Genomic DNA, 20,048 nt, shown 5'->3' on the forward strand with positions numbered 1-20,048 from the left:
GCATGCAGTAGGCCTGGTTCTGGGTTTGCAACTGTGCTGACTGGTGAATGGGGCTGGTTTCAAACCATCCTGGGTGCTCCCGAGCCCCTGTGGCACCACATGGAACACAGGAAGGGAACAAGGAGAGGAAAGCAGGGGCCTGCGGATGTGGTGATCTGTAAACCTCATATGCAAAGTTGGTTTTATCAGTCTTAACACCCTGATCTGTATTTTGCAACCCTGCAGTAACGCAACTGGAATTATTTATTGTTGTTTCTTCTGATTAATTTAATTAAAACTCATTGGTGCAGCGTGTCCCGTTCCCCCCCCCCCCCCCCCGTATTAAAGGAAATGAAGTCAACATCATTAAAAGGAGTGGAATAGGCGTATGCCAAAGTATTTGTAAGAGCACGTTAAAAATATTCTAATATGAATTCCAGCTGTCTCGCAGGCTGATGGTAACTTTTCCTAAGAAATCCAGCGGCGCCGCAGGCCATCATCCGTGGGCTGAACGCAGATTTGTCACAACAAGGGGAAGCCACCTTCGTTGTCTGCTACCATCACACTTTTTAGATCCAGCTAGCTAGTCATTTATAAAGGCCCTTGGCATCGCCTTTGGAGTAAGGCTCGTGACATTTCTAATTAAAGGCAAATTGCAGCGACCTCATCTGCTCTGGAGAACAGAACCCCCCCCTCTGTGAGCCCAACCCTCACTGCTGCGTGGGGCACATGGTATGGACAGGTGGCCTGACAGGGGTAATGGGATAAGGGGTACCCATGTGCTGGATACCTGTGTTCCAGGGGATGTATTTTGGGATATCTGCATTGCAGGTACAGCCTTATGCTGGGGTACTGGTGTACTGGAGTGTCTGAGTATTGGGGTATCTGTGTTCTGGGGTACCTGTGTCCTCATGTATCTGTGTGCCAGGGTTCCCAAGTCCTGAGCTACATGTGTGCTGGGGTACCTGTGTACTGTCGTACCTGTGTGCTGGGGTAGCAGTGTACAGGGGTAGCTGTATGCTGGGGTACCCGTGTGCAGATGTACTGGGATAACTGTGTCCTGGAGTGTCTGAGTGTTGGAGTACTTGTGTAACAGAGTACCTGTGTGCTAAGGTACCTGAATACTGGGGTACCTCTGTAGTGGGGAACCTGTGAAACAGAGGTGCCTGTGTGCCAGGGTACCTAAGTACTGGGGTAGTTGTGAATCAGGTACCTGAGTACTGGGGTAGTTGTGAATATGGTACCCAAGTACTGGGGTAGCTGTGAATCAGGGGCACCTGAGTACTGCGATGTTTGAGCACTAGGGTATCTGTGAATCATGGTACCTGTGCTGGGGTTCCTGAGTGCTGGGGTATGTGTGAATCAGGGGTACTGTTGTGCTGGCGTACCTGTGAATCGAGTGTACCATCTGAGGCGTACCTGGCCCCTTACTGTCCCAGCTTCCATAGAAGCTTTCAAACTGCCATAGACCCACCTGAAGGGATAAGGCGAAGAAGCTCAAGTGGGGATGTGTCGTGCTGCTGCCTCCTTCATACCCAATGGCCAAGGGCTCCAGATGCACTGGCACTGGCCCATTCAGGTGGGAACAGGCTCCTTCCTTTATAGCAACCTGTCCCAGCATCTCAAAGGCCTTAGGATGAACAGCACTGCTGCAAAGTGGCAAAAGCATCTCCACTGCATTCTGCACTGGATGGGGGAGGCAGACAGCCATGGCCACCCTCTCCTTCCACTCAAGCACCCAGTGTCCTGTGCTCTGTCCACTTCTCCTTCACTTACCGATTTTCAAACCGTGTGCAAGAGGCAGGGTTTTCCGTGGAGATTCAGTGTTTTCCCTGTATTGCACATGCCAAGGGCCTGCCTGCAGGTTCTCTTTGCCAAGCAGGGCAGAAGTCACTTGCACCAAAGTTTGGGGCAACACTGGAACTCTGGAGATGTCTCTGAGGAAAATAAATCAGTTTGTCACTGTGGTGCAACTGCAGAGAACATTTTCAGCCCCCTGCCCTGTGTGCTGTGCGATTACTGGGCGGCTTATCCCAGGTTTTATTATCCATGTAAGCATCTACTGGTGGTGTACAACTGCCCTGCATGCAGCAGCACAATTCCCAATGAACTGCAAATGCATCTGGTGGGCTGCAGGGATTCCTGAAACTTCTCCCCCTCCAACCCTGCCCTGGCTGCAGCCAAGGGGACCTGGCAGAGCCCACAGTGGGACAAAATCCCTATGGATTGTGTCAACCGCTGGATTATAGCAATGCCACCAGTGCTTTTTTTTTTTTTTTGATACTGATTTCTTTTTTTCTGTATTGTTGTATATTTATATATTAGTTTTTAAAGGATGCAATGAGAAACAACAGGAGAACCCATCTGCAGGGCCTAACGGGGCTGGTGGGGAGAGGTCAAGTTGTGCCCCCTCATCCTGATGCCCAAACCCCCAGGTTCAGGGGACCCCTTGGCTTTATCAGTTTGACCTGTGGGCAGCAGGAGCAGCCCTGGGGCAGGAGGGTCCTGCAGTAACTGCACCCAACTTGTATGAAACACCTCTGCTGGGGAAGTGGGAGAGCTGGAGGCTGCTGCCCAGGGGTGTGTGTCCCATTGCCACTGGAGGTCGGTGTCCCATTGCCACCAGGAGACTGTGCCCCATTGCCACTGAGAGTCTGCATCACATTACCACAGGGGGACTGCTTCCCATTGCCACTTGGTGTCTGTGTCCTATTGCCACCGGAGGTCGGTGTCCCATTGCCACAGGGGGACTGCTTCCCATTGCCACTGAGGGTCGGTGTCCCATTGCCACAGGGAAGGTGCCAACGGCCGATACACCGCTCCTCACCGCACGTACCCCCCCTCTACAGGCACATACATGTGCTCGATGTATACACAGCCCGTGTGGATGTGCGCAGACACGCGGCTGTGCGCTGGCAGGCAGTACCGTGCTGGCGGGAGGGCCCGGCGGGTCCCCCCGTGACCCCCCTCCACGCCGGTGGCACCGGGCCCGGGAAGCGCCGCAGGGAGCGGCGGCGGGGGGGGTGACCGGGAGGGCGGTGGCTGCCAGGTGCCCCCCTCCCTGCCTGCGTTCTCCCTCCTCCATCCATCCCTGCATCCATCCCTCCATCCATCCCTGCATCCATCCCTCCATCCATCCCTGCATCCATCCCTCCATCCTCCCTCCCTCCGCGCCGCCCCGCTCCGCCGCCCCCAATACTTTAGTGGAGACTTGATTTTGCGGCGGGGGTCGGGGGGCGCTGGCTGTGCCCTGGATTTATTCCCCCCCCCCCCCTTCTTCTTTTCGCATTTATATATATATTATTTATTTATTATTTTGGGGGGGGGGGGGAGAGGGTAGCTCAAAACCTCCCCGCTCTCCGCATGTGCGGGATTTACCGTGACACGATCGGGAGCGGGGCTGGAGCAGCGATAAATCAGCAGCGCCGGACGGACACTGCGGCAAAAAAAGGGGGTGGGGGAGGGCAAAAAAGAAAATGGGGGGACGAAAAGTGGGGGAAAAAAGGAAAAAAAATAAGGGGGGGGAATTCGGAGCTGCGGAGCGAGCGGCAGGGGTTGAGCGGGCGCGGAGCGACTGGAGTGGCGGCGGTGCCGACCTGCGCTGGCTGCGCTTCTCCTCGTTTGTGTTTCTTATTTTTCTTTCCTTTCTTGGCTTTTTTCTTTCTTTTTTTTTTTTTTTTTTTTTTAAATCCTTTTTCTTTCCCTGCACCTTAGCTGAAAATGGCTACCGGGGGCTTGGCGATCGCTTGAGGAGGCAGAGATGGCAGGTTGCGAGATTTATTGATTTATTCCCCTCTCAAAACCCAACCCAAATCCCGAAGCCAGACCGAAATCAAACAGCAAACTTTAAAGACTGTTATTTTCCCTTTTTTCCCCCCTTCTGTTTTCTATCCCGCTCCCCCCCGCCTCTTCGCGGTGCGGTGCCAAAGCATTGCCGGAGGGGGGGCGCGGAGGACCGGCAGCCGCGACGCCCATCACCGCCGCCCAGGGCGGGCAGCCTCTGCTGGGATCGCGGCGGGTGCAAACCGGGCACAAGCCGCCGGGCTGCGAACACCCTCGGCGGGTAAACCCGGTGCTGCGGGGCTGGCGGATGCTGCAGGCGGAGACTGCGCGCCCGTGTAGGGATTATTCACCTTTTTTTCTGTTATTCCTGGGTTTGATTTTATTGCCGTGCCACAGACCTACAACTGTACGTGCAAATAAAAGCGAGAGCTCACGGATACCGCTTTGCTTCCCAGCGAGGACTGAGTAGTTAATCCAATAAGTATATGTATTGTTCGGGGCGGTGGGGTGGAGGTGGGGGGGGAAGGCGGTTAATCACCTATCGCAATGTATGGATGATATATATGAATATTAAAGCGACGTGGGGAAAGAGTCTCGTCGAGGGGGCTCCTTTTGGGGAGAGGGCAAAGAAGAAAGTGGAAAGAATCTGTTAAAATATTTTCCATTCATAAAAATGGCAGAGGGCTTATCCACCGCTCTATTTCTGCGTCTGACTGCACAGCTAATGCGTTATTGCCAGCTTCAAAAAGATAATTGTAGTGTCGGTAGAGACCTAATAATACAGCAGCACATGTAATTTTAAACAACACCTCATTGTTTATTGGGATGTAACTTTCCCAAAGTTTATTTGTGGCGTTAAAGAGATTTTCAAAGCGCAGAACAAATTGCAAATGAGCAGCTGTGGGGCGATGCACGTTTTGTGCAGCTCCAAGAGTTTCTATATTTAGTGGCAAGCTGAATCTGAAGAGGGTTTAAAATAATAATAATAACAATAATAAATTGAAGATCTGCAAGGAAATGCTTATTTCCTCCTGGAGGAGAGGGGAGCCCGGCTGGGGAATCTCCAAGCTTGGATTTCTAAGGGAGAAATAATATGCTCTGTGTGCCTTTGCCTGCGAGTTTCACAACCGTATGTACACCTGCTCCATAGGCTCAGAAATAACCTTTTCATCCAAGAAGTTAACGAAGGGGTCGGGCATCCGTACGAGGGGCGGTGTCGTGATTTATGTGTTTTTCCAGGAATCCAAAGGCTTTGTAAGGGCCACCTGTGCATCGCGCCTGGCTGTGCCGGGGGTTACCCGCTGGAAACCTTCCCAGCCCTGTAGAGAAGTTCACACAACAGTCGGGTGAGCAGAGGATGGTCTCACCTTCTCCCTGCTGTTAAGAGAGGAGAGCAGTGATTGTGACAGGCAGCCCACACGGATTACACTTCTGGTTTTAAAAAGAAATCCTTCTCTTCTGCATAAAAAAACAGCTTCTCCAGAGAGATCCGGTACCAGCGCAGGGTGCCCACCCCAGGGATCTCTATTGCCAGGGCTTACAATGCGGCAGGTCAGTGAATTACAGTAATAAAGACTTCCCAAAGAAAAATATTTCAGGAGCTGGGACTAACACGGTTCTTTTGCTGTAGGCGCTGGGAAAGGCAGAGCAAGCAAAGCGGACCGGGTGCGCTTCCCTCCGGGATTTTTTAGTGACTTCTTTCAGGCAGAAGCATTGGCTCTTGTGCAGATTTGAGTTCTTATGACCAACTTCTGCATGTGTACACAGGGCTGTTATAGAATCATAGAATCATTTAGGTTGGAAAAGACCCATAAGATCATCGAGTCCAACTTTAAAACCTTTATAACTCACTCCTTGCGTGTTATGAAGTTGTCTGTAAAATTAGGAAAGCCAGAGATGTGGAAAGCTACTAATGACAGTGGAAGGGTATTACTTTTTATTCCCTAAAATTTCATTTAGTTTAAAGTTAATGGGATAAAAGTGGGGTTTCTAAAATAGCTGTAGTAATGCCTGTCCTTCCTATGAAGAATATAGACCTTACCACGTTTTAAATACCTGATTTGTGTCTGAAAAGGGTAATTTTTATAGCAGAAAACAGAGTTAGGAAAACTTGTGATGGAAAACTTTACTACTCTGTATAAGCCTCGTGTGTGCTCTGGGTCAGCAGGGCTTAAACTGCACTGAAAACAAGAGTTGCAGAAGAGATTTGCAGATGAACTCAATGCGACACACACGATGCCAGAGGAGCAGTAATAAACCTGCACCTGTTCCCGTGCCCGCCTTGCCAGTCTCGAGCTTAGGTACAGAGCTGGGCTGGTTTTCTGCCTGAAAAGGCCACTCAGATTTACTAGTTTTTTTTCCCTTCCCAGAGCTCTAGCATGGATAAGAAATGTGGAAAAAACAATGATTTAAGTATTTAAACACGTTGCTGCTTTGATTGTCTTTTATTATTATTTATTTATTGAATTCTATTGAATTCTAAAATTTATTTATATAAGGAAATAATGCACATCTCATTTTGCAAGTTCTGGAGCACAGCCTTGCAGTAAAGGGGAGGCACTTTAGTGAGAGCTAAAATACCCCTCCACTGCTTCTCAGCGGGGTAGGTGATGTTCTTTGCATGTCCCGTTTTCTCTTAGAGGTGCCTTTTTCTCTGTAACACACCTCAGTTTGTGTTACCTGAATCTTACAAAGTTGCTCCAGCAAGCAACTGTTAGGGTTTATGTTTCACACCATATAATGAATCTCAGCTTCTATATGAGCGAACCCTGAATATAAACTGCTCTCATATGAAAACCAGCAACAAAAACCATACCTTCCTTCTGAGAAATACATTGCATAGATCAATATGACAATGCACATATATGCATATAAAATATGAAAATAAATAGTGTATAGGCATATAAATATAATTTGCCACACCACATTTATACCACCCTTGCGCAAACTTTGCACAAGCAATATTTCTATCGAGGCATTCCACATCAGGTCCAAAGTGTTTATGCCAAACTGCCTGATAAAACATTGGATTTGGGATGGTGGCAATATCAGCACCGCGCACCGTAAGCACTTAGTATTGCCAGAGAATGACTTTGTACCACTGTGAGAGGTGTCCAGCAGCTTCCAGCAGTGATAACACCACAGGGCTGGGTACAAATAAAATATATCCAAAGGTGATTGTACATATTCGCATCCTGGTTGCGGATTTAGGGGGTTATCCAGCTGGCTAGTGGCATCAAGATGGTGGGCAGGGATTTTGGGTGCACACAGTTGCAGGGCTGGGTCAGCGGGCGCTTGCTGAAACCATCAGTAAATCACGGTGAGGTTATTAAACTGTGTTCACTTTCACAGGGAACTTTCGCTTTGTGGTATTTCTGGTTTTCAGACAAATTCTGCTTACGAAGCAGTGTTTATATTAAAATAGTATCATTTATTTTGCTCCCCATCAGAAGATCTGCAGCAAAACAAAAGGGGAAACGCTGCCCATCCCGCCTCTCGCCACTCCGTTCGCTTCCTTTCTGCAGCCTGAGCACTTCTGCTGGGAAGTTATTTCTTCCACAGCGCATTTCGCAATAGTCTCAAGACCCTTTGGAAATGCATTACAAGTCCACGGGCATGTTTGTGATATGCTTGGCTCTGGAGCCAGCACCCCATGTAGGGCCATGCCAGGCAGCAATGCCTCCAGTAACTCACGCTTAAAGTAGGAGATTTCACATGGAAAAGGAAAGGATCGACAAATTCATAGCGCAGAGATTCCCACTTACCCTTAGCACAGCTACTTTAATTCCCATCCCCACATGGATGTGACTTTGGTGATGCACCTATGGACCAGATCCCAAATTCTGGTCAGATGGGGACCACAGCACCTTTTCATCCTCCTCTCCCGCTGGGAATCATGGTGAAGGGCTGGAAATACTGTGTTCAGTATTACAAAATACTCATTCACATGTATTTAGTGGCGTAAGGTGAGAACTCCCATCAAACCTATTAGTCTGCTTATTTAAGCTGTCCCCTGAAATTCAGAGCCTGGAGGTTGCAAGTTCTGCATCCTTTGTGTTTATGTTGCATCCAGTTCTGTAGCGTTCAGACTGGGGAGGAATCACAGAGCCATAGAATGGTTTGATTTGGAAGGGACCTTGAAGCTCATCCAGTTCCAACCCCTGCCACGGGCAGGGTCATCTTCCACTAGAGCAGCTTGCTCCAAGCCCTGTCCAGCCAAGCCTTGCAAAACCCCATTATGCTCAGCTCCCTGTGTACACAATGAAATTGTAACACAATCTCTTCCCCACAGACAGTCTCAGAATCTACGCTCATATTTAGTACTTTCACACTATGAATTTCACACAGGATGCTGGGATGAGGTTAAGGATGGCGCTAACCTCTGCCTCCTCCATGACATTTCTGCTGGGCTTTGTAACTAATTCCACAGTGTTTTTTGTGGGATGGCACAAGAACTTCTGGGCATTGATTTCCATCAACTATAATGGCATTTAAGTCTGTAAATGGTTGTGGAGATGCAAGTCATAGCAGTATGTGGATGTGAGGTGTTGATGGAAAGGGGGTCAGGATTGGACCCCCCCCCATGATTTCGGGGAGCTTCGGCATCTCAGCAGGGCAAAGCCACCCCCGTGGGCTTTGGGGTATCTCCCAAAGCCACTACCATGGCTGAGGGCCCCGTTGTCAGGATGAGGCCTTTAATGATTGCTGCTCTATGTTAACAGGCCATACCACATATAGCCCGGCTATTGTCAGCGCTGATCCTTGTCCAACTGACGGGCTATTCAAAGCGCTTCTCAAGCCTCTCCAAAATCCCAGCTTGTTCTACCCCGATGACAGCCATCCCTCCCATTCGGAGTTTTCTTTGTACGCTTGATAACATGGTGGAAATCCCTTATTATGCTTCTTTTAATAATGCTTTCACATGGCGAGGGGACATGATGTTTTAATTTATGCAGTACACATCACCCTTCGACAATTTGCTAAGAGCTGACCTAAGCCTGAGCCCAAGAACAGAACTTTATGCAAAACCAATGGTTTCCAACCTGTGGTATCCAGACCGCTGGGAATCGGCGGGATCCTTCCGAGGGGTCACCATGAGGTAACCGGGAAAGCGGAGATGCTACTGGGAGGTTCAAACACTCCAGTGCGGGGCTGAGCTCCCAAACTTTAAGCTGAAAATCACCATTTGAGTTGGTTTCGGGTTTTTTTATGGTCTTATTTCTTTCCCCCCACACCCCCCGGCTCACCCCCCTGCAGCTCCCTGCATCTTTAAATACCTGCCCCAGTCAATTCAAAGCAATACATTCAGAGGCAGAACCACGCCACTCGTTATAAGTTGTGCTGAGTAAAGTCTCATTTTCTTGTTCAAAAAAAATAGTCATTAACCTTCAGATCCACTCTCTTCCCCCCCCCCCAAATTAATTTTGCAGTATTATCACGCATCTTGAGGCTTCCAGTTTAAGACTATAATGCTTGTGCTGTTAATGAAGCGGGTATCCACGATCAAGGGGAGCTGAGAGCTACAGACAATTGTTTGTTTGCCTTTATTTCTCACGCCCTTTGAAGGTTTTTTTTTTCTTCTTCTTCTTTTTTTTTTTTTATTTATTAAGTGACTTTAGCAGATTGTACCCTCGGAGCTGTGAATAATAGGGTTATTCTACAAAAAATGGCCAAGGCTAGTTAAGACACACAAAGCCAGGAAATCCTTTCAGGGATGAAATCAGGACTATTTTAGGGGTGCCGTGTCAGTTGGAGACTTTGCAGCAGCTCGGCTCCGGCTTGCTGCAGTGCTGCCAGGCACGGCCGAGCCGCTTGCTGCTGCTGCTGCTGCTGCTGCTGCTGCTGGGAGGAAAGTTCCTCCCCTGGCGAGGGACCGGGGCGGGGGGGGGGCTCCGTACCCGGGATGTGGGGGTGCAAAGCACGGGGTGGGGGGTGCAGAGCCTGGGGGGTGCCCGTGGAAAGCGGTGGGGGTGGTGTTTGGTAGTGCCGGGGAACTTTGCCCGTGCAGCAAAGCGCTGATGGTGCAAGGCAAGGGGGTTCCCTGCGCCGGGGAGGGTTGGTATGCGGGGTGTGGGGGGAAGCTTGGAGGGAGGGTATTTGTGCAAGGGAAGGGTGTTATTCGTGCAGGGCAGGGAGTATCCGTGCTAAAAGGGGGGGGGGTATGGGGGGTTGGTGTGTATCTGTGCAGGGAGCAGATTACCCGTGCAAAGGGGGGGGGGGAAGTTACCCGTGTAGTATGGGGGTTATCCTTTCAAAAGGGGGATTACCCGTGCAAAGCGGGGTACCCATGCAAGGTGGGGGGGGAGGGTGTTGACCGTGCAGGACGGGGGTTATCCGTGCAAGGGAGAGGGTTAGGGGTGTATCCATGCAGAAGGGGTTTATCCTTGCAAAGGGGGGTATACATGCAGGGGGGCTACCCGTGCAATAGGGCGGTATCCGTGCATGGAAGGGGTTACCCGTATAAGGGGTTACCCGTGCAAAGAGGGGGTTACCCGTGCCAGGGGCGCTCGCTACCCGCAGCACCCTCGTCGCCCTCCCGCAGAGCAAAGCAGCCCTGCGGGGGACCCCACGGCTGGGAGAGGGGAAGGGGGGGGGGGTCTGTTGGCTGCAGGCCCGCAGCGGGGCCGCCCGTCCTTGGGAGGGGAGGCTATAGAGGGATAGGGGATGTCCGTGAGCCCCGCCACCCCCCGGTGCGGGTCTCCTATGCAAATTGCGGCGATTGCGGAAATGGGGGGGGGGGGGGGGGGGGGGAATGGGGAAGGAGGAGGAGGGGAAGGGGAGGAGGGACGCGGGTGGCTGCCGAATCGCTCGCAACTTCTGCAAAGTCCCGGGCGCCGGAGCCTGCCCGGCAGAGAGGGGACAGGCAGCGGCAGTGCCTGGGTAGCGCGACCCGGACCCGGGATGCCCTGCCGCATGCATCCCGCCCCCCCCCCCAACCCCGGGTGCGGAGCCACCGGGATCAACACCCCGAACCCAAGGAAAAAGCCCCAAAGCAAACAAGGCGCCGAACGGCAGGCGGCAATTGGCTGCGGCGTTTATTCTCTTCCGGGTTCCCAACGGCCGCAAGTTTATTTTAGCTATTAAATTAAAAAAATAGAGACGTAAAAACATAAAGTGCCAACGGCCGGGGCCGCGCCAAGTTTCTCGCTTTCTCCCTATGCACGGGCGCGGCCTTAAAACTCCTCTTTTAGGTTCTTATGCGTTGTTTTTGTGGGTTTTAACCCAATTTCTATGTTTTTGCAGCGGGTAGCAAGCTATTGTCTGGGCAAGAGCTGCGCGGGGTCTGTGCGCGGAGGGAGCGCGGCCGCGGATGTCTGCCCCGGGGTTACGTTTTGAGGGGGTTTTCCCTTCTTTTTTCTGTTTTGATAATTATTTTGTAAGGGATTTAAGGAAATCGCTGACTTTGACAGATACTTCCCCCCCCCCTCTCCGCTGGGCCGCCCGTTCCTGCGCGCCGGCTCCGAAACGCGCCGTCCGGAGCGCCAGCGGCCGCGCACAAAGAAAAGCGGCTGGGCGCGGGGTGTGACGGACCGCGGCAGGGGCCAATCGGCGGGGCGGGGCTGTGTGACGTCGCCGGTCTCCGTCCAATCAGCGGCAGGGGTGGGTGTTGCGACGTTTGAACTCCCCCGGGGGGAGGGGCGCGTTTGTTTTTTTTTTTCTTATTATTTATTTTTTTTTTTCGGGCTTTTTATTTTTTTTTTTTTTTTTGCCTTTTCCGCCGAAGTTGGAGCCGCGGAAACCTCCGGATTTAGCACCAAAAAAAAAAAAAAAACCACCAAAAAAGGGGGTGGGAGGGCGGAAAAAAGTTAATTCCTATAGAAAAAGAATTAAAATTATTTATTATTGAAGGCATCCTTAGCAAAAGGCAGAGTTGCGATAAAATAAGAATATACTTTGCGCGCACAGCCCTATAGCGCTGTAAAGTACAGCGGGGCGCGGGGGGAGAGGGAGAAGGCGCTTTCGCTCTGCTTAATTTTGGAAGGGGGGGGGAATGCGGTGTGCGTTGTCCGCGGCTGCGGAGGGGCTGCGCTTGACCGCGGGCCCTGCCTAGAGGGCGCAACCAGCCGTCCCGCGGCCAAAAGTCTCCCGAAGGGCGCCAAAAGTTACTCCAAGATAATGCTGCAAACCGCAAAAGGCTGGGAACGGAGGAGAACGGGGGGAGGAAGGAGTTGGATGCGCGCCCCTCCGCACTCGCGCAACCTCCCCGCCGTCTTTTAAACGAGCTCTGTGTGTGTTTCCCCCCCCCCCCCGGTGTCTTGCTATGTTTGGGATTTTTCCCTACGTGTGTGTCCTCCCCCTCCGCGCATAACTACGCGCAGGGACGCGGAGGCCGCCTCAACTCCCTCCATCGTCAATGGGAAATGCTGTTCCTAAGCTGGAGAAGGTGCGGGGACACCCACCCCTAACGGGACACCCTTCGAGTCCCCCTGAGCGGGCTGGAGAGCATCCAAACCCCAAACCCAAACGCTGCCGGTGCCAAGACAATGCGCTCGGGAAGTGGCAGGAGGCGCGGGTGGATTTTTAATGTTAAGCGCTTCACTTTTAAGGGATGATTTCATTAATTAAAGGGGGGGGGGGGGGCGACGGGATTAATTTATGCGGGTGTTATTTAATTTATCATTATTTCAAAGTGGAATAAGCACCCTTGACCATCAAGTGCTGGATTTAAAATGACAAGTGACAACGGGGATAGGGAAAGTTGTGAACGCAGCGCCGCTCCCACCCCCCCCCGGCCAAGGGCCGAGCGGAGCCGCAGTAAAAGCAAAAAACCAAAAACAACCCCCCAAAGAGCCCCAATAAATAATGATACCAACCCCCACCCCCCGCAGAACCCCCTCCTCAAACCCGCGCAAACTTCGCTCCTGTCCCCGCCGTCCCCTCCGCGGCTGCCCGCGCTGCGGGGCGTTGGGGCGGAGGGAGGCGGATGCGCCGCAGCCCCCTCCCCGCCCCTCCCCGCCCCCCGCGGGCGGCGCGCAGCGCTGCGCTGAGCGGGGCGGCGCGGCGCAAGGGCAACGCAGAGCGGCGCGGAGAGGCGCGGAGCGGAGGAGGAGGAGGAGGAGGAGGAGGCCGCGGGGGAGCGTAACGGGGGGCGCGCAAAGCGTGCGCTATGCCTTTAACGGCGCGCGGGGCAGGCATGCCGAGCGCGTAGTGCGGGAAAGTCGAGGCGGGGTTAAAGTTCAGCTCATGGAGCGGCTCCGCGCTGGCTGCAGTTTGGCAGAGTTGGAAATGTGAAAGCAAGAAGCAGGCTCGGGGCTCCCCCTCCTCTCTCCTCTCTCTCTCTCTCTCTCTCTCCTCTTTCCCCTCCTCTCTCTCCCTCTCCCTCTGTCTCTCCCCCTCTCTCTCTCCCTCTCTCCCGCACACGCACACCTCCAAACCGCAGCCCCCCGCAGCAGTCATGTATTCTCCGCTCTGTCTCACCCAGGTAAGCGGCTGCCGGGGCGCGGTGGGGCCGGCGCTGCGGGGTGCGGGTGTGCGGGACTGCGTGTGAGCGTGGTGCGGGGTGTGTGCGCGCCGGGAAAGGGGCAGAAACGCCGCTCGCCGAAACTAACTTTGTTGCCTTTCGCTTGCATCCCACCCCCCCCACACCACCACTCCCCCCCCCCCCCCCCTTCCCGCACGGCCATTTGTGGCTGCACATGGCTAATGGCGCCTACTTATTAATGGTTTAATTAATGGGGGGGGGGGGTATATGCTGCGGGACGCCCCGCACGGCCCCGCCGTGCTTGGTCATCCGCGATCGATGCTGCCGCCCGCCGCCGCCGCCCGCGCCCCTCACCGCGGCCCCGTGGCAGCGCTACCGGCCGCTGCGCCTTCCCGCAGCACGGCCCGGCCCGCACCGCCCGGACACCCCGCTCGGGGTTACGCGGGTGGGATTCCTTCGTGCTTCACCCGCACCCCCGTCCTTTCATTCCGCGGGCGCGCAGGCGGCTCCGTTCCCCGCTCCTGGGCACGCTCCCGCAGCGCGGTGCGGTGTCCTCCGCACCCGCGCAGCGCGACTCTGCAGGGACCGGAGCGTGTGTGTGTGTGTGTATGGGGAGGAGGGGGGGGATGACACCCGCAAACTTGTCCCGCGTGTGTCCTTCCCCCCCCCCCCCCCCCCCCCGCCACCCTCCCGCCCGCGGATCGGGCCCCCTGCGGGACTCGGCGCAACTTTTGCGGCGGGACGGGGCCGGAGGGGTGGGTGAGGAGGGGGGGGTGTCACTCCGCGGTGCCCCGAATTGCGCGGCCGCGGAGCACCGCTGCACCCCCTTCCCCCCCCCCCCCCCCCCCCCCCCGGTCTTTTTCCCCGCGCTCTGCTGCAGGACGCTAAATTACACACCTTCAATTAGCAGGATATAATGGTTTAACGAGGAAATGCTTTGTGGTGGACTCAAACCCCAGATTATTTCCTCCTGCAGGAGATTTTGACTACATTATTCTTATTAATTTAATTTGAATATTTTCTTTCTCCCGGTGAGAAAGCCTCTCCGGGCTCTTCCCGGCGAGAAAAACGCAGCGAGAAGGGGAGGCAGCTCCCCAAGAGCTGCAAAAGTTTCATCCCCTTCTTCCACCGCCGTCCCCCTCCCCTCCTCATTCCCTTAAATTTCTGCAGGAGAAGCCAGAGCGAAGGCACAAAACTCCACCGGGCTTAAAAGCCCTCCGTACACTTGATGAAAGGCAGGAGGAAAACGGGAGCGGAGGGAGTTTTGGAGAGGCCGGGATGCGAGCGTGCGTTCCGGCTGGCCCAAAGTTTGCTCCTGGAATTCCAGCTCGAGGAAAATACCTGTTTTTTGTCAGTTGTGCCGGTGCGGGAGGGCGAGGACCAGGCTGCTTGCAGGGCCGGCCGGCCGTGCTCCGCATCGCTCCGCAGCTGCACGGCTGCTGCTGGGGTGCGCTAGGCCCAGTTACACATTGAGGACAGTAAAATAAAGCCATGCTTGGGTGCTCCCCGGCCCCCAGGTTGTGTTGTGTGTGTCCCCCTTTTATTTTGATTAAAATAAGAAAAAATTGGGAAAAAAAGGGGGGGGGGGGGGGGGAACCACCGTGCTTGCACTCAAACCTCGCATTCTTGTTGCACGTTTGGAAAAGTAAGATGAGGATTAGAGGCCTCCCGACAAACTCTCCTCTCCAAAGGATCAATTAGGTGCTTCTGTCATTTTTTAATGGAGAAAAGGGACAAGCCCTGAGCAATCACAGCAATTTCGGCATTTTTTTTTTTCCATTTCAGGAGCTTTTATTGATGCGAGTTTTGGGACGGAGATTTCTTTTTTTTTCCTTCTCCTTTTTTTTTTTGCGTGTGTGTGTGTTAAGTTTTGCCTCAGATTTAAAGGGAAGCTTTCGCAAGTGGGTTAGAAAAGGAAAACAGCCCGCAACGCGAGTTGTGAGCGGTATTCATCCACGCACTGGCACTGCAAAGGCACGAGCATTTTGTATCATCTGTCAGGAAAAATCTAAACATCGTTCCATTTACATATCTGCTGAAGATCTAGGAAATAGTTGAGGGACACATGCACAGCTCCAAATAGATTTACAAGCAAATGGATTGTAAAAAATATATTAACAAGGGGCACTGTAGCTGGCTTCATTTCAAAAGGATCAGCAGAAATATATTGTTTCCAAAGGCTCCTTTGCAGTGTTACATTCTTACGAGCGCTTTTGGGTCTCTTTCATTGCAGTTGTTTAATTCTGTTTTCTTATGTATTTGTTATCCTTTTTTCATACCTTTACTGGAGAGCGGAAGGGAATTTGGGGGAGAAGCACCACACAATGGTGCGGCCCAAATTGGAGGTGCTTCTTGGAAACAGGCTGCTCTCGGAAAAGAGCTGGAGCCACAAACTTTGGGGAGTAGTGCAATGGGATAAATCACCACCATCATCCTCATCATAAAAAGGAAACTTTTTATTCTTGCTTTCCCAGCTTTCTGGTGCCTTTTCTTTTTAGGTGGCCCATCAAACACCGAGGGGGGGAAGCAAATGTCTTTATCAAACACTTTGGAAGTTTCCCTTAAAGCTAACTTGGGGAGAGGCAAAGATCAGCTCCTTTTCCATCAGTTACTTAAAATCTTGCTGTTTTACAGCGAGCCCGCAGACCAGTCCTTAGCACACTTGCACTGACACATTCCCCAAAGTTTTTTTTCGGGAAGGGGCCCTATAATAACACTGAAATAAGTAATTGTATTGTGCAGAAAGTGCTTCCCCCCGCCCCCCCCCCCCCCCCCCCCCCCCCCAGCTTCCAGCCCAATTTTGTTTGATCAGCCCCGAGTGCTTTTTCTTTCCACTTTGCCTTTGGTTATACCTCACCGCGGAGGTGGAAGCGGTGGGATTTGGAGTTTACCAGGACACTTGGAAAGTTGGTCTGGTTCCGAGCCATGAGCCTTTTCTCCTCGTACACCATTTTGAACAGACACATTGGAGGCTAACACTGCACACCTCGCGCGCTGAGCAGCAGTGCCTCTCATTTACTTCAGCCATAGGCTTCACACCACAAAAAGAAAAAAGCACCTTTTTATTTCCCCCCCTTCTCCCTCCCCCTGAAGTCTTTTAAAGTGGGTTTTAAATCAGTTCTTTCTGGGGGGTGTGGGGGGGGGGGTGTTGTTTCTACCTCCCCTTTCAGGTTCGCATCGTCGCAATGAGCTTTAGCGCAGGTTAAAGCAACTCTCTCTTGGATAGCATCCAGCGTCGAGTCAAAAAAGTCCCGAGCACATGAGAGCAGGCAGGACAAAAGCGCTGCTTAAAGCAGGAAAGTTGAAATATTTCAGGATGTACCAAGAACGTGTTTGGAAACGAGGGACGCTCGAAGCGCTCCCCTGGCTCGCTGTGGGTCTGTCGAGCCTCTGCTCTGTGTGTACCTTCGCAGATAAACTTCCACTTGACAAAAGGCCCTTTTTTTCCCTGGCTCTCCCCGTCTGGCGAAGGGAGAAGCTCAGGAGGGATCAGAAGGGAGGGTTTATTATTTTTAATAGCTTGTAGGGACCTGTAGTTTTTATAGATTTGATTATTTTTTCCTCTTCCCCCCCCCCTTCCCTTTCCCTGCGAGAGCTGTTTCTGGTGGGTGCGAGCAGCTCCATGTGCTGGGATTGTGCCTCCTCTCACTTTTTGAATCTGCCGACTGCAAACTCGCAGCAATCTTTTTTCTCTCCTTCTCCTTTTTTTTTTAACTCCCCCCCCCCCCCCCAACTTTATTGAAATTTGAAACTTATCTTTTCCACTCGAGGAGGGAGGGAAAAAAAATCAGGAATGTGCCAATCATCAGACTGATTTATTTTGTTTTACCTGCTTCTATTTTAATAAGCATTCACAGTCCTTGCGGTCACTGCCGCTCTGCTGTGCCACAGGGAAATCCGTTGTGCCATTTTTGGTGGGGTTTTAGCAATCTGTGTTGAAAATAAAAGATGTAAATGCTGTGGTATCACCCATAGATATAAGTCTTTACAATTCAGGGGGCACTCGGAGTAAGTGCAAGGGGAGCTTTTGGGGAGTCAGCAGCTCTGGAATTACAACAGGATTTTGCTGATGGGTATTTCTGCTATTGATTTCTCAGTTTTTCATTGTTTTTGCAAAGGAAATGCAAGGTAAAATAAGGTGTTGGAAGCAAGGAAGATGTCTGCTTTAATAGCAATATTTGCACGACCTGAAATGATTTGGGTCGGAAATGCACTCCATGGGATAATTACAATAAGAAAAGTTAGTTACTGTGAAAAATCCCCAGTGGTGCCTCGCAAGGGTGGGCAGCGGGAGGCTCTGACCCGGCTGGGAGAATCGCTACACAAATGACTCTATTTTTCCCCTCCTGGAGGGCCCAATCCTGAGAAAAAGGAGCAACTCAGCCCCTGGAAGCAGGGATGTCCCCGGCACGCGGTACTGGATCAGGCCCCACAGGCTATATATGTTTTTATGTGCAGCCTGGAGTTCGGTCATTCATTTATTCAGAATAAAACAAGAAGTGTGGCCCCAGTGTATTATAATGTGCTTCAATCCCTTGGGCTGATTTATGTAGTACTTTTTGAGGATATATACTTTTATTTTATTAAACAAAATTGGGGGGTGTGTGCGTCTTTCCTGCCATTTCTTTATTGTCGGCACACTTTTAATCACGATTATTTATGTGCCAAGGAAGAGAGGTGATCTTTAACTCATCGTTACACAAAGCAAGAAGTGTCTCTGGATGGCCAAACTAACTTTCCAAGTAGCGCGTTTAGTTTCATGTCCATAAAAATGCGACACGAAGCATAAAGGGGAAAAAATAATAATCCTTTGTGTATTTGCTTAAGTTGCGCTCAGGTTTTCTGTTCCTGTATTTTACTTTTTCCCCTGTTTATTTGTATTTTATGGAAAGCCTCAGAGTTTGATTCTCCCAAATAAGTCTGAATTTCAGGTTTTAATATTTTTTCTTTTGAATAAATATAAATAAAAATAAAAATTAATTCATGAGACTTGCATTTTCCAGGATTTCAGTATTAGTTATTGCCATGTGTGCTGGATAAATCGGCCACATTGCTTTCTACTCCCTTCAGCGCTTAGGAACTGGAGAGAAAACCGCCCTTCATTGTATTCGTATATGCCGCTATATTGGTGTTTTACTATACTGCCTGCTGCTATTTCCAAATATATCTTAGGGAAAGTTTCACTATACTTTAGACTTCCCCATACAAACATTGATTGGCATCCAAATGTTTAGGATTTGCCAAATTGGCGGGCATACGCTGGCTACACCGCAAGCAGCGGGGTCAGGGAGAGAGCAAAGGGAGATACGCGATCCGCAAGTGGACTTGCAGCAGGGTTTTTAGCTTTTAACTCATTCTACCTTGTGTTTTTAAGGAGATTTGGGAACTGGGGAAAGGGCCCCATCATTGCGTCCTCGGTTGAAGTCAGACCCTATTTTCGGGGAGGTGCGAGAAGAGGTTTTGGGTTGATGCGGCGGTGACGAGTTGGGGTCTGTCAGGAAGGGATACAAACCCTACAGCCCATAAAACATCCAAAGAGCCTCCTAATTCCCACCATCCCGGGAAAGCCCTGTTTCTGGCAGCTTTTTGTTGATGGTTTCGATGACATCGCCCCTTCTCTGTAACTTTTTGCAGGATGAATTTCATCCCTTCATCGAAGCACTTCTGCCTCACGTCCGAGCGTTTGCATACACGTGGTTCAACCTGCAAGCCCGAAAAAGAAAATACTTCAAAAAACATGAAAAACGCATGTCAAAAGAGGAAGAGAGAGCCGTGAAGGACGAACTGCTAAGTGAAAAACCCGAGGTAAAGCAAAAATGGGCATCCAGACTTCTGGCAAAGCTCCGGAAAGATATCAGGCCTGAATTTCGGGAGGATTTTGTTCTCACAGTCACAGGAAAAAAGCCTCCGTGTTGCGTTCTTTCCAATCCAGACCAGAAGGGCAAGATGAGAAGAATTGACTGCCTTCGCCAGGCAGATAAGGTCTGGAGGTTGGACCTTGTTATGGTGATTTTATTTAAAGGTATTCCGCTCGAAAGTACTGATGGCGAGCGCCTTGTAAAGTCCCCACAGTGCTCTAACCCCGGGCTGTGCGTACAGCCCCACCATATAGGAGTTTCTGTTAAGGAACTCGATTTATATTTGGCATACTTTGTGCACGCAGCAGGTAAGTGCTTTTCTATACCACCTTCTCCAACTTTTCTGTTTATCTCCGTGCCGGGTGCCGTATCCTTGGCGGCAGCTGCATGAGGTGGGGAGGGAGCAGGGAATGCCGGTTATCGCCCTCCCGGGGCGGTGAGGAGAATGCCAAGGGTGCCAGAACTCTCCCTTCTCACCCCTTTGATTTTTCTGGTGGGTTTTTAAGGTGCAGCCATGTAAAAGTGGCTCTCGATTTCCCCGGAATAATGGTATTTTGGGCATCTTTCACAGGTGTTATCCTAAATGTTGTCCTGGAGGGACTGCAGCCGGACGCGGCTTCCTTTATTATCCTGGTTTTGGGGGAAAGCAGTTTTTAATTGATTTTTCAAAAATAAAAGTTTATCCATGTTATGCACAAAGTAGTCTGAGAGGGCTACAAGTGCCCGAGGCCTGTAGGTCAGGAGTACTACATAGCCTTACCCCATGGGGATGGGGAGTGTAAATCCTGCAGGATTGGGCTCGGAGGGAAAGGCGAAGATGATCCCTTGATAGCAAACCTAGTCGTCAGGTCTGAGCGGCCACAAAACAACCCCAGTGGTAACCCTGCGGGGAAAAGGAGACATACAACCCCCCTAAAACATCACATTTTATACACTTAGAAGCTGAGCAGGTCTTGAAACAAGTTCCTGGTTTGATAATATTGTGCTTATAAAGGGGGGGAAACTGA

The 20,048-nt window shown here is 51.4% G+C and overlaps 1 protein-coding gene across 15 annotated transcripts in view; it reads left to right on the forward strand.

Moving 5' to 3' along the window:
* NFIA (nuclear factor I A) overlaps positions 1–20,048 on the forward strand; it is a 359,817-nt gene that overhangs the window by 92,537 nt on the left and 247,232 nt on the right. For 8 of the 15 annotated variants that reach the window (XM_057409347.1, XM_057409345.1, XM_057409352.1 and 5 more), the window contains exon 2: positions 18,818–19,349. In XM_057409347.1, coding sequence (XP_057265330.1) covers positions 18,818–19,349 — 532 coding nt within the window. Of the gene's footprint in view, positions 1–12,758; positions 13,184–18,817; positions 19,350–20,048 lie in introns of those variants that run through there. The other 7 variants (XM_057409354.1, XM_057409357.1, XM_057409359.1 and 4 more) reach the window with 4 other exon arrangements.

This window comes from Pezoporus wallicus, unplaced genomic scaffold (genome assembly GCF_028554395.1).
Source record: "Pezoporus wallicus isolate ANWC-B61680 ecotype Strahan unplaced genomic scaffold, APGP_CSIRO_Pwel_v1 contig_8108, whole genome shotgun sequence".
Taxonomy (NCBI): domain Eukaryota; kingdom Metazoa; phylum Chordata; class Aves; order Psittaciformes; family Psittacidae; genus Pezoporus; species Pezoporus wallicus.